This window comes from Oncorhynchus masou, chromosome 31 (assembly GCF_036934945.1).
Source record: "Oncorhynchus masou masou isolate Uvic2021 chromosome 31, UVic_Omas_1.1, whole genome shotgun sequence".
In the NCBI taxonomy this organism is placed as follows: domain Eukaryota; kingdom Metazoa; phylum Chordata; class Actinopteri; order Salmoniformes; family Salmonidae; genus Oncorhynchus; species Oncorhynchus masou.
In genome coordinates, this window is record NC_088242.1 from 46,484,065 (window position 1) to 46,498,228 (window position 14,164).

At 41.9% G+C, this 14,164-nt stretch overlaps 1 protein-coding gene across 3 annotated transcripts in view; it reads left to right on the top strand.

Annotated features, from left to right (window-relative positions):
- The window catches only part of LOC135524025 (dnaJ homolog subfamily C member 7-like), a 59,873-nt gene that overhangs the window by 31,438 nt on the left and 14,271 nt on the right, over positions 1-14,164 (top strand). For 2 of the 3 annotated variants that reach the window (XM_064951146.1, XM_064951145.1), the window contains exons 5-9: positions 2,614-2,688; positions 2,791-2,909; positions 7,510-7,663; positions 8,108-8,272; positions 8,647-8,736. In XM_064951146.1, coding sequence (XP_064807218.1) covers positions 2,614-2,688; positions 2,791-2,909; positions 7,510-7,663; positions 8,108-8,272; positions 8,647-8,736 — 603 coding nt within the window. The remainder of the gene's footprint in view (positions 1-2,613; positions 2,689-2,790; positions 2,910-7,509; positions 7,664-8,107; positions 8,273-8,646; positions 8,737-14,164) is intronic. The other variant, XM_064951147.1, reaches the window with a different exon arrangement.

Genomic DNA, 14,164 nt, shown 5'->3' on the forward strand with positions numbered 1-14,164 from the left:
TGCTGAGTAGAGTGTTGGAAGCTATTTTGTAGATGACGTCGCCAAAGTCGAGGATCGGTAGGATAGTCAGTTTTACTAGGGTAAGTTTAGCGGCGTGAGTGAAGGAGGCTTTGTTGCGGAATAGGAAGCCGACTCTAGATTTGATTTTCGATTGGAGATGTTTGATATGAGTCTGGAAGGAGAGTTTACAGTCTAGCCAGACACCTAGGTACTTATAGATGTCCACATATTCAAGGTCGGAACCATCCAGGGTGGTGATACTAGTCTTCTATTGATTTTAAGAAATGCGTTGATGTTTATGGATAGGTACATTCGTGCAACGATTGTGCTGTTTTCGGAAATGCGCTTTTATTAAAGCATCCCCCGTTTGGTGAATTTGGCTGTCTTTGTTAGGAAGAAACACACAGTTCGCAACGTGCCAGGTGTCCCAAACTGCTGCATGTATTCTGACTGTTGCACAGAACGCAAGAGAACACAAGAAGTTCATGTTAGCTGGCAATATTAACTAAATATGCAGATTTAAAAATATATACTTGTGTATTGATTTTAAGAAAGGCGTTGATGTTTATGGTTAGCTACACATTGATGCAACGACAGTGCTCTTTTCGCGAATGCGCTTGTTAAATCGGCCATTTGGCGAAGTTGTCTGATTCAATGATAAATTAACAGGCACCGCATCGATTATATGCAACATAGGACAAGCTAGATAAATTTGTAATATCATCAACCATGTGTAGTTAAATAGGGATTGTTAAGATTGATTGTTTTTTATAAGATATGTTTAATGCTAGCTAGCACCTTATCTTGGCTCCTTGCTCCACTCGCATAGCAGGTAGTCAGCCTGCCACGCAGTCTCCCCGTGGAGTTCAATGTAATCGGCCATGATGGGTGTCCAAAAATGTGGATTACCGATTTGTTATTTCTTGACATCGGCCCTAATTAATCGGCCATTCCGATTAATCGGTCGACCTCTATCCTCAATGCTTTTGAGCTAATCAGTTGTGTTGTGACAAGGTGGGGTGGTATACAGAAGCTGGCCCTGTTTGGTAAAAGACCAAGTCCATATTATGGCAAGACAGCTCAAATAAGCAAAGAGAAATGACTGTCCATCATTACTTTAAGACATAAAGGTCAGTTAATCCAGAAAATGTAAAGAACTTTTAAGGTTTCTTCAAGTGCATTCGCAAAAACCATCAAGCGCTATGATGAAACAGGCTCTCTTGAGGATCGCCACAGGAAAGGAAGACCCAGAGTGACCTGCAGAGGATACGTTCATTTGAGTTACCACCCTCAGAAATTGCAGCCCAAATAAATCCTTCAGAGTTCAAGTAACAGACACATCTCAACGTCAAGAAACATGAGCAATGGACATTTGACTGGTGGAAATCTGTCCTTTGGTGTGATGAGTACAAATTTACTACTGTACCTTTTTGAGATGCAGAGTAGGTGAACACTACATACGTGTAGTTCCCACCGTGAAGCATGGAGGAGATTGTGTGTGGGTGCTTTGCTGTTGACCCAGTCTGTGATTTATTTAGAATTCAAGGCACACTTAACCAGCATGGCTACAACAGCAATACGCCATCCCATCTGGTTTGCTCTAAGTCCCACTATCATTTGTTTTTCAACAGCACAATGGCCCAACACACCTCCAGGCTTTGTAAGGGCCATTTGACCAAGAAGGAGAGTGATGGAGTGCTGCATCAGATGACCTGGCTTCCACAATCGCCCGACCTCAACCCAATTGAGATGGTTTGGGATGAGTTGGACCGCAGAGTGAAGGAAAAGCAGCCAACAAGTGCTCAGCATATGTGGGAACTCCTTCAAGACTGTTGGAAAAGCATTCCAGGTGAAGCTTGTTGAGAGAGTGCCAATAGTGTGCAAAGCTGTCATCAAGGCAAAGGGTGGCTACTTTGTAGAATAATAATGACAAAAAATCACAACTATGAAATAAAACATATGGAATCATGTAGTAACCAAAATAAAGTGTTAAACGAATCAAAATATATAGATTCTTCAATGTAGAACATAGTAAAAAGGAAGAAAAACCCATGAATGAGTAGGTGTGTCAACTTTTCACTGGTACTTTATATTCTATATAGCGTGTGATTTTTTTTAATATATTTTTTTTATATTTTTTCAGGTTATTTTATTTTCATGACGGTCTTTATCCATAAATGTTGGTTAAGCTTTTTTCTGCCGCATGTGTTGCACTAATGTATTTTCTGTCAAGGAAAACTAGTTGCACGCCACTCTATTGAAGCTGAGACTACACTGTTGACGTTCAATTTCAGATTCCTGAACTCGTAACGTTGCCCCTATACTTAATTGTTACCCAAAAATGATTTGATTTTGAGATAAGAACTGCTGCATTGGACCTTTTTAAAGTTTAATTTCTGCAAGTGCGTTATCTTTTGAATGTTGTATTCGCTATCTTTTTGGTTACGCATTGCACAACTCTGACTTGCATGTAAATCATGTCAATGGGAACTGTGCGAGACGTTGTGCATGTTTTTCTCAATTATTCAGCCTCCTATTCTTATCATACTCTGTGTAGAAATTTCTATCACAGTGTGATTTTGATGGGCTTTGTTTTTTCTTTGTGCCTTGCAGCACAAAAATGCCACAGCAGTACTGGAGTACGAACGAATGGCAGAACTTGACTTCGAAAAGAGGGATTTCAGAAAGGCATGTTACCCCATTCAACCCTACACACACACACCTATTGACACACAGACATTGGCAGTCAACCCAGTTGTGAGATGGTAGCTGTTGTCTTCTCTGCTGCAGGTGGTGTATTCTATGGACAAGGCCCTGGGATTGGCGTCCACCTGTCATCGCTTCAAAATCCTCAAGGCTGAGTGTTTGGCCCTACTGGGTCGCTACCTAGAAGCCCAGTCTGTGGCCAGGTACAAACCAAAGTGGGGCAGAAAGGAGTGGAAGTTAGGAGGATTATCCAACCAAGCTCTTTACCAGGACATTTGTTTCATATTTGAAAGGCAGGTTTTATATATGTGGTGCTATATATATATTTATATAATATTACATATATAATATTACATACAGTGCCTTGCAAAATATTCATCCCCCTATTCCTATTTTGTTGCATTAAAACCTGAAATTTAAATATATTTTGATTTCATCTAATGGACATACGCAAAATAGTCCAAATTGATGAAGTGAAATGAAAAAATAAAAACGGAAAGTGGTGTGTACATATGTATTCACCCCCTTTGCTATGAAGCCCCTAAATAAGATCTGGTGCAACCAATTACCTTCAGAAGTCACATTGTTAGTTAAATAAAGTCCACTTGTGTGCAATCTGTGTCACATGATCTCAGTATATATACACCTGTTCTGAAAGGTCCCAGAATCTGCAGCACCACTAAGCAAGCGGCACCATGACGACCAAGGAGCTCTCCAAATAGGTCAAGCACAAAGTTGTGAAGTACAGATCAGGGTTGGGTTATAAAAAAAAATATCTGAAATGTTGAACATCCCACAGAGCACCATTAAATCCATTATTAAAACATGGAAAGAATATGGCACCACAACAAACCTGCCAAGAGAGGGCCGCTCACCAAAACTCATGGACGAGGCAAGGAGGGCATTCATCAGAAAAGCAACAGAGACCAAAGAGAACCCTGAAGGAGCTGGAAAGCTCCATATGGAAGAAAGTACTCTGGTCAGATGAGACTAAAATTGAGCATTTTCCTTGATGGTCAAAAAGCTATGTCTGGCGCAAACCTAACACCTCATCACCCTGATAACACCATTCCCACAGTGAAGCATGGTGGTGGCAGCATGTTGTGGGGATGTTTTTCATTGGCAGGGACTGGGAAACTGGTCACAATTGAAGGAATGGTGGATGGCGCTAAATACAGGGAAATTCTTGAGAAACCTGTTAGTCTTCCAGAGATTTGAGACTGGGACGGAATTCACCTTCCAGCAGGACAATGACCCTAAGCATACTGCTAAAGGAACACTTGAGTGGTTTAAGGGCAAACTTTTTTTAAATGTCTTGGAATGGTCTAGTCAAAGCCCAGACCTCAATCCAATTGAGAATCTGTATACCAGCGGAACCCATCCAACTTGACGGAGCTGGAGCAGTTCTGCCTTGAAGAATGCGCAAAAATCGCAGTGGCTAGATGTGCCAAGCTTATAGAGACATCGCAGGAGACTTGCAGCTGTTATTGCTGCAAAAGGTGTCTCTACAAAGTGGTCTTTTGGGGGGTGAATAGTTATGCATGCTCAAGTTTGTTTGTTTCACAATAACGTTTTTGCATCTTCAAAGTGGTAGGCATGTTGTGTAAATCAAATGATACAGACCTCCAAAAAAAGCAATCTTCATTCCAGGTTGTAACGTAACAAAATAAGAAAAATGCCAAGGGGGGTGAATACTTTTGCAAGTAACTGTGTGTATACAGTGCCTTGCGAAAGTATTCGGCCCCCTTGAACTTTGACCTTTTGCCACATTTCAGGCTTCAAACATAAAGATATAAAACTGTATTTTTTTGTGAAGAATCAACAACAAGTGGGACACAATCATGAAGTGGAACGACATTTATTGGATATTTCAAACTTTAACAAATCAAAAACTGAAAAATTGGGCGTGCAAAATTATTCAGCCCCTTTACTTTCAGTGCAGCAAACTCTCTCTAGAAGTTCAGTGAGGATCTCTGAATGATCCAATGTTGACCTAAATGACTAATGATGATAAATGTAATCAAGTCTCTGTATAAATGCACCTGCACTGTGATAGTCTCAGAGGTCCGTTAAAAGCGCAGAGAGCATCATGAAGAACAAGGAACACACCAGGCAGGTCCGAGATACTGTTGTGAAGAAGTTTAAAGCCGGATTTGGATACAAAAAGATTTCCCAAGCTTTAAACATCCCAAGGAGCACTGTGCAAGCGATAATATTGAAATGGAAGGAATATCAGACCACTGCAAATCTACCAAGACCTGGCCGTTCCTCAACTTTCAGCTCATACAAGGAGAAGACTGATCAGAGTTGCAGCCAAGAGGCCCATGATCACTCTGGATGAACTGCAGAGATCTACAGCTGAGGTGGGAGACTCTGTCCATAGGACAATAATCAGTCGTATATTGCACAAATCTGGCCTTTATGGAAGAGTGGCAAGAAGAAAGCCATTTCTTAAAGATATCCATAAAAAGTGTTGTTTAAAGTTTGCCACAAGCCACCTGGGAGACACACCAAACATGTGGAAGAAGGTGCTCTGGTCAGATGAAACCAAAATTGAACTTTTTGGCAACAATGCAAAACGTTATGTTTAGCGTAAAAGCAACACAGCTCATCACCCTGACCACACCATCCACACTGTCAAACATGGTGGTGGCAGCATCATGGTTTGGGCCTGCTTTTCTTCAGCAGGGAGAGGGAAGATGGTTAAAATTGATGGGAAGATGGATGGAGCCAAATACAGGACCATTCTGGAAGAACCTGATTGAGTCTGCAAAAGACCTGAGACTGGGACGGAGATTTGTCTTCCAACAAGACAATGATCCAAAACATAAAGCAAAATCTACAATGGAATGGTTCAAAAATAAACATATCCAGGTGTTAGAATGGCCAAGTCAAAGTCCAGACCTGAATCCAATCAAGAATCTGTGGAAAGAACTGAAAACTGCTGTTCACAAATGCTCTCCATCCAACCTCTTTGAGCTCGAGCTGTTTTGCAAGGAGGAATGGGAAAAAATGTCAGTCTCTCGATGTGCAAAACTGATAGAGACATACCCCAAGTGACTTACAGCTGTAATCGCAGCAAAAGGTGGCGCTACAAAGTATTAACTTAAGGGCGCCCAATTTTTCAGTTTTTGATTTGTTAAAAAAGTTTGAAATATCCAGTAAATGTCGTTCCACTTCATGATTGTGTCCCACTTGTTGATTCTTCACAAAAAATACAGTTTTATATCTTTGTTTGAAGCCTGAAATGTGGCAAAAGGTCGCAAAGTTCAAGGGGGCCGAATACTTTCGCAAGGCACTGTATATACAAAAATATGTGGACACCTCTTCAAATTAGAGGATATGTCTATTTCAACCACACCCGTTGCTGACAGGTTTATAAAGTTGAGCACACAGACATGTAATCTCCATACAAGCTCACAGAACGGAACTGCCGATTGCATGTCTCGTTAAAATTATTTTTTGAAGTATCTGTCACCAACAGATGCATATCTGTATTCCTGGTTATGTGAAATCCATAGATTAGGACCTAACGAATTCATTTAAATTACGCTTCAGCGGTCCCGTACAGTGCATTCGGAGGGTGTTCAGACCACTTGACTTTTTCCACATTTCGTTACACTAGTCTTATTCTAAAATGGATTAACTACCTTGTGCTTTTGTGCTTAGGGTTGTTGTACTGTTGGAAGGTGAACCTTCGCCCAGTCCAAGGTTCTGAGCACTCTGGAGCAGGTTTTCATCAAGGATCTTTCTGTACTTTGCTCTGTTCATCTTTGCCTTGGTCCTGAGTAGTCTCCCAGTCCCTGCCGCTGAAAAACATCCCCACAACATGATGCTGCCACAATCATGCTTCACCGTAGGGATGGTTCCAGGTTTCCTCCAGACATGATGCTTGTCATTCAGGCCAAATAGTTGGTTTCTTGGTTTCACCAGGGTCTGACAGTCTAGGTGCTTATTGGCAAACTCATAGCGGGCTGTCATGTGTATTTTACTGAGAGCTGGCTTCCGTCTGGCAACTCTACCATAAAGGTCTAATTGCTGGAGTGCTGCAGAGATGGCTGTCTTTCTGGAAGGTTCTCCCATCTCCACAGAGGAACTAGAGACCTCTGTCAGAGTGACCATCATGTTCTTGGTCACCTCCCTGACCAAGGACCTTCTCCCCTAATTGCTCAGTTTTACCGGGTGGCAGAGAAGAATGGGAGAAGCTCCCCAAATACAGGTGTGCCAAGCTTTTTGAAAATGTTATTATTTAACCTTTATTTAACAAGGCAAGTCAGTTAAGAACAAAGCTTGTAGTGTCATACCCTTGTGTCAGACTAGGCTGTAATCGCTGCCAAAGGTGCTTCAACAAAGTACTGAGTGAAGGGTCTGAATACTTATGTAAATGTGATCATTCAGTTTTTTGTTTTTTATGAATTTGCTAAAATTGATAACCTGTTTTGGTATTATGGGGTATTGTATGTAGATTGAAGGGAAACAACTTTTTAAGCAATTTTAGAATATGGCTGTGGAAAAAGTCAAGTGGTCGGAATACTTTTGGTCATGTATTTTGTTTTCTTCCGCTGTATAATAGGATGTTTAATTTTTCACGGGTTATAAACTTTTCAACTGTCGAATTTGACTTCAGCCCTTATTTTTTTATACTATTTTTGCTGACTAACGTGTTACATTTAATTTTCAAAACCCCAGGAACATCGCCATTTTGACAAAGCTTCTTTTGCCCTTGTTTTTAATGTTTGCTCCAGTTAGGGGAATATCAAAGTCAGATTCTTTGTCTTATGAATCTTGTCTTTTCTCTCCCAGCGATATATTGAGGATGGACTCGACTAACGGAGACGCTCTGTATGTGCGAGGCCTGTGTCTGTACTACGAGGACTGCATCGACAAAGCTGTGCAGTTCTTCGTGCAAGCACTGCGCATGGCCCCAGACCACGAGAAGTCTCGGCTAGCTTGCAGAGTGAGTCACTCAATTTGCGCCTGTACTTATTTTAAAATGTTGAAATGATTTACTCGTGTAGGGTAGTTTTATGTCATTGGATAGTGTACAGGGAGAGGTCTGTAGCTAGGCCTACCTCTTACTGGCTATAAAGAGTCAAATGTTGTTATTGTGACATTGATCAATAGTGGGTGGTGCAGTGGTCTAAGGCACGGTATTTCAGTGCAAGAGGCGTCACTGCAGTCCCTGGTTTGAATCCAGGCTGTATCACATCCGGCCGTGATTGTGTGTCCCATAGGGCGGCGCACAATTGGTCCAGGTCTGGCGGGGTTGGTCGTCAAATAAGAATTTGTTCTGAACTGACTTGTCTAGTTGAAGGTTACACATCAGTACTGTAGCCTGTGAATTGAGTTCTACTGCATCTGACGTACTGATTCAATGTCGTTAATATCTATCTAAAATCAGAATGCCAAAGCTTTGAAAGCCAAGAAGGAGGAGGGAAACAAAGTGTTCAAGAACAGCAACTTTGAGGCAGCCTACCGGCTCTACTCTGAGGCCCTGGCGATAGACCCCAACAACATCAAAACCAACGCCAAGCTCTACTGCAACAGAGGCACCGTCGGGGCTAAGGTGAGAACCTCAACTGGAATGCTCTAGAACAAGGTAGAGTTCAGGAACAAATGTGCAAAAACATTGCAGAATTAAGTGCTCATATTGGGCAAGTTCAGGTAGTACCTCATCTCAAAAGTGTTCCCAATTTATGGAATCCTAGACAGGACTGGGAAAGTACTTTTGTAAAAATCCTGAATGTACATAATGGCCAGACCTTAAATAATACTACAAATGAAAAAGGAACCCAGATGCCACATGGGGTAAAAATCTGAAGCACCACCAGAGAGGAAGTGCAGTGGTCAGGAAGATGGAGCAAGATGAAACTGGGCCAACATTCTAATTTTCTGAGAGAAACATCCAATATTAATTCAGTTTTCTGTTCCCAAAACTAGAATCTGTTAAACTATAGTTGGAGCAGCCTTAAGGGCAGTACGAAGCAGGAAGCAGCAGTATCCAGTGTAAAATTGTGTCCAGTTTATTCAGTTAAGTGGTTCCATGTGAAAATATAATATTTACAATCAGTGTCTTCGGTAAGTATTCAGACCCCTTGAATTTTTCCACATTTTGTTACGTTACAGCCTTAATCTGAAATGGATTAAATAAAAAATCTTCAATACCCCATAATGATAAAGTGAAAACAGTTTAAAAAAAAAATTGTGCACACTTATGAAATATAAAAAACGGATACCTTATTTACTTAAGTATTCAGACCCTTTGCTATAAGACTCGAAATTGAGGTCATTTGCATCTGTTTCCATTGATCATCCTAGATGTTTCTACAACTTGATTGGAGTCCACCTGTGGTAAATTCAATTGATTGGACATGATTTGGAAAGGCACATACCTGTCTATATAAGGTCCAGTTTATGTCAGAGCAAACACCAAGCCATGAGGTCGAAGGAATTGTCCGTAGAGCTCCGAAACAGGATTTTGTCGAGGCACAGATCTGGGTAAGGGGACCTCAGCATTGAAGGCCCCAAGAACACAGTGGCCTCCATCATTCTTAAATGGAAGAAGTTTATAACCACCAAGCCTCTTCCTAGAGCTGGCTGCCCAGCCAAACTGAGCAATCGGGGGAGAAGTGCCTTTGTCAGGGAGGTGACCAAGAATTCAATGGTCACTCTGACAGAGTTCCAGAAAGCAACCATCTCTGCAGCACTGCCCCAATCAGGCCTTTATGGTAGAGTGGACAGACTTACTGAGGACAGGCTTCAAAGGCACAAGACAGCCCACTTGAAGTTTGCACCAAAAGACTAAGATTCTCTGGTCTGATGGAACCATGCCAAGTGTCACGTCTGGAGGAAACCTGGCACCATCCCTACGATGAAGCATGGTGGTGGCAGCATCATGCTTTAGGGATGTTTATCAGCGGCAGGGACTGGAAGACTTGTCATGATCGAGGGAAAGATGAACGGAGCAAAGTACAGAGATCCTTGATGAAAACCTTCAGAGCGCTCAGGACATCAGACTCAGGCGAAGGCTCACCTTCCAACAAGACAACGACCCTAAGCTCACAGCCAAGACAAAGGAGGATTTGGCTTCGGGACAAGTCGCTGAATGTCCTTGAGTTGCCCAGCCAGAGCCCGGACTTGAACCCAATCTAACCATTTATGAAACTGAAAATAGCTATGCAGCAATGCTCCCCATTCAACCTGACAGAGCTTGAGAGGATCTGCAGTGAAGAATGGGAGAAACTCTCCAAATACAGGTGCGCCAAGCTTGTAGCGTCCTACCAAAGAAGATATAATACATGAATGATGTTTTACGTTTTAGATATGTTGGAATTCGGTTGAATTCGTGAACAAATTGATACGATTTGATGCATTAACATGTTGCTTAAACATATTAATTTTCCATTTTAAATTAAGATCTGCTGCTGATGGAGCTCATGACCTGGGCGACTCTAAGTTGGATCTGTCTGAGCTCACTTCTCTATTGTGTGTGTCAATGGGGAGTTTAGCATGTAAATCTTGGTGGGACAAAAAAAATTTTTTTTTAAAATGATGCTTGCCAGCAAAGCCACTACACTAAATGAAACAATACATGAATTGCACTATACCGGTGACAAATGGTGCCCACAAACTGTTCGGGCCTACATAAAGCTGTCCCAACAGCAGAGCTTTCTTTTCAGCACCATTGAGTGAATCCTTACCACTAATACACCTGGTTATCAGCGGAGCCTTGTCTGGCAGCGAAACAGTTCATTCAGCCTCGTTTACTCTTAAAAAAAAAATCATAGCTGATATGTATGGCTGACTTGTGTGCAAATTGTGTCATCAAAGTCTGGCATTACCTGGATTTATGGCGCTTTCAAGACAACTGGGAACAAAGTCGAATCATGGCGCCAGTGATCTTCTGGTTGGAGCTCTAGAAAGAGGCCAGAGTTCCCGACTTCTAGTCGCAGCTAGTTTTATCACAGTTCCCAGTTGTCTTGAACTCATTGAACTCTGAGACTTCCCAGTTCCGAGTTTCCAGTTGTTTTGAACGTGGCAGAAGTCATGCTGGATTGACAGCATGGCCAATGTATTGTTTATCCTTTTTAAGCTTGGAAAAGAGACCCTTTGGACCACAGACCCACTGTTGCCAGATAATTTAATGTTAATTTCTCTAAGCCACCTCCGTCGTAAAGATAATTTGGCAGTACGTCCAACTGGCCTCACGACCGCATACCACCTGTAACCACACCAGCCCATGACTTCCACATCTGGTTGTTCACCTGCGGGATCATCTGAGACCAGCCACTCGAACAGCTGATGAAACTGAAGCTTATTTCGATCTCAAATAAAGGCCTTTGGGGGGAGAAACTCATTCTGATTGGCTGGTTCTGGCTCTCAAGTGGGTGGGCCTATGCTGTCTCAGGCCCACCCAGGGCTGCGCCCCTGACCAGTCATTTGAAATCCATTGAGTAGGATTTAAATTTATTTTAATTGACTGATTTCCTTAGTTTATATTAACTCAGTAAATCTTAAATTGTTGCATGTTGTGTAAATTTGTTTTGTTCGGTGTAGCTATGACAGTCAATGAATAAACAGTGCATTTGTAAGGTTCAGACCCCTTGACTTTTTCCACATTTTGTTACGTTACAGCCTTATTCTAAAATTGATTTTGTTTTTAATTAATCATCAATCTGCACGCAATATCTCCGAATGACAAAGCAAAAAAAAATCTTGAACACAATTTTGCTAATGTATAAAAAATGTCAAATTTAAATCACATTTACATAAGAATTCAGACCCCGTCCTCAGTACTTTGTTGAAGCGCCTATTACAGCCTCAAGTCTTATTGGGTATGATGCTACAAGCTTGGCACAGCTGTATTTGGGGAGTTTCTCCCTTTTCTGCAGATCCTCTCAAGCTCTGTCAGCTGTGCAGCGACGCTCCCCATCCAACCTATTTTCAGGTCTCTCCAGAGATGTTCGATGGGTTCAAATCTGGGCTCTGTCTGGGCCACTCAAGGACATTCAGAGACTTGTCACGAAGCCACTCCTGCATTGTCTTGGCTGTGTGCTTGTGATCTTTGTCCTGTTGGGAGGTGAACCTTCGCCCCAGTCTGAGAACCTGCTCAGGACTTCATCAAGTGATCTCTCTCTGCGCTTCGTTCATCTTTCCCTTGACTAGTCTCCCAGTACCTGACGCTGAAAAACATCCCACAGCATTAGGCTGCCACCACTATGCTTCACCGTAGGGATGGTGCCAGGTTTCCTCCAGTCTTGACGCTTGGCATTCATCACAGCAGATAATCTTGTCCTTTAGGTGCCTTTTGGCAAACTCAGTAAAAAGGCACATGACAGCCTGCTTGGAGAAGTGGCTTCTGTCTGGCCACTCTACCATAAAGGCGTGATTGGTAGAGTGCTGCCGAGATGGTTGTCCTTCTGGAAGGTTCTCCCATCTCCACAGAGGAAGTCTGGAGCTCTGTCATAGTGACCATTGGATTCTCTTTTTATACAACTCTTTATATAGACAGGTGTGCCTTTCCAAATCATGTCCAATCAATTTAATTTACCACAGGTGGACTCCAAGTTGTAGAAACATCTCAAGGATGATCAATGGAAACAGGATGACCTGGGCTCAATTTTGAGTCTCATAGCAAAGGGTCTGAATACTTATGTAAAGAAGGTATTTCTGTTTTTGTAATAAATTTGAAAAACATTCTAAAAACATGTTTTCGCTTCGTCATTATGGGGTATTGTGTGTAGATGTTTTTTATTTAATCCTTTAGAATATGGCTGTAATGTAACAAAATGTGGAAAAAGTCAAGAGGTCTGAATACTTTCCAAATGCACTGTATAGCACAACTTTGGATTTCACCATCTGAAAGTTTTTCCGTAGTGATCTAATCCTCTCGCTTCGGCCATGCAGTGTGCCTCGCAAAAGTGATTGATTGTCCTCGTTTTGAAATGATTGCCTTATCTCTAAATGAACCATATGCACCAGGGCTTTTCAATTGGCGGCCCGCGGGTTACATCCGGCCCGTTTATCAATGTTTTTTTATTTTTTTTTTATTTTTATAAAAACATTTTTTAGTATAGTTTTGATGATAAATTCTGTACATTGTTTAAAAAATATGAAAAATTATCCCTGTAAATTTCTGTCTAGTGCCAAAACTGCTCAGATGCAGACTTTATCACAGATTGAGAGATGAGTGCTTCATCCAATATCACACGGACAGCTCCCAAAAATATGTTGGTATAACGTTTGGTGTTATTAAAAATATATATAAGATCATCTTTGAGATCCAACAATCACCAAAATATATATATATACAGTGGGTCAAAAAATTATTTAGTCAGCCACCAATTGTGCAAGTTCTCCCACTTAAAAAGATGAGGCCTGTAATTTTCATCATAGGTACACTTCAACTATGACAGACAAAATGAGAAAAAAAGAGAATCACATTGTAGGATTTTTAATGAATTTATTTGCAAATTATGGTGGAAAATAAGTATTTGGTCAATAACAAAAGTTTATCAATACTTTGTTATATACCCTTTGTTGGCAATGACAGAGGTCAAAAGTTTTCTGTTAGTCTTAGCAACACTGTTGCTGGTATTTTGACCCATTCCTCCATGCAGTGACGTTTTGGGGCTGTTGCTAGGAAACACAGACTTTCAACTCCCTCCAAAGATTTTCTATGGGGTTGAGATCTGGAGACTGGCTCGGCCACTCCAGGACCTTGAAATGCTTCTTGCGAAGCCACTCCTTCGTTGCCCCGGCTGTGTGTTGGGGATCATTGTCATGCTGAAAGACCCAGCAACGTTTCATCTTCAATGCCCTTGCTGATGGAATGAGGTTTTCACTCAATCTCACGATACATGGCCCCATTCATTCTTTCCTTTACACAGATCAGTCGTCCTGGTCCCTTTGCAGAAAAACAGCCCCCAAGCATGATGTTTCCACCCCCATGCTTCACAGTAGGTATGGTGTTCTTTGGATGCAACTCAGCATTCTTTGTCCTCCAAACACGACGAGTTGAGTTTTTACCAAAAGGTTCTATTTTGGTTTCATCTGACCATATGACATTCTCCCAATCTTCTTCTGGATCATCCAAATGCTCTCCAGCAAACTTCAGACGGGCCTGGACATGTATTGGCTTAAGCAGGGGGGACACGTCTGGCTCTGCAGGATTTGAGTCCCTGGCGGCGTAGTGTGTTACTGATGGTAGGCTTTGTTACTTTGGTCCCAGCTCTCTGCAGGTCATTCACTTGGTCCCCCCTGTGTGGTTCTGGGATTTTTGCTCACCGTTGTGATCATTTTGACCCCACAGGGTGAGATCTTGCGTGGAGCCCCAGATCGAGGGAGATTATCAGTGGTCTTGTATGTCTTCCATTTTCTAATAATTGCTCCCACAGTTGATTTCTTCAAACCAAGCAGCTTACCTATTGCAGATTCAGTCTTCCCAGCCTGGTGCAGG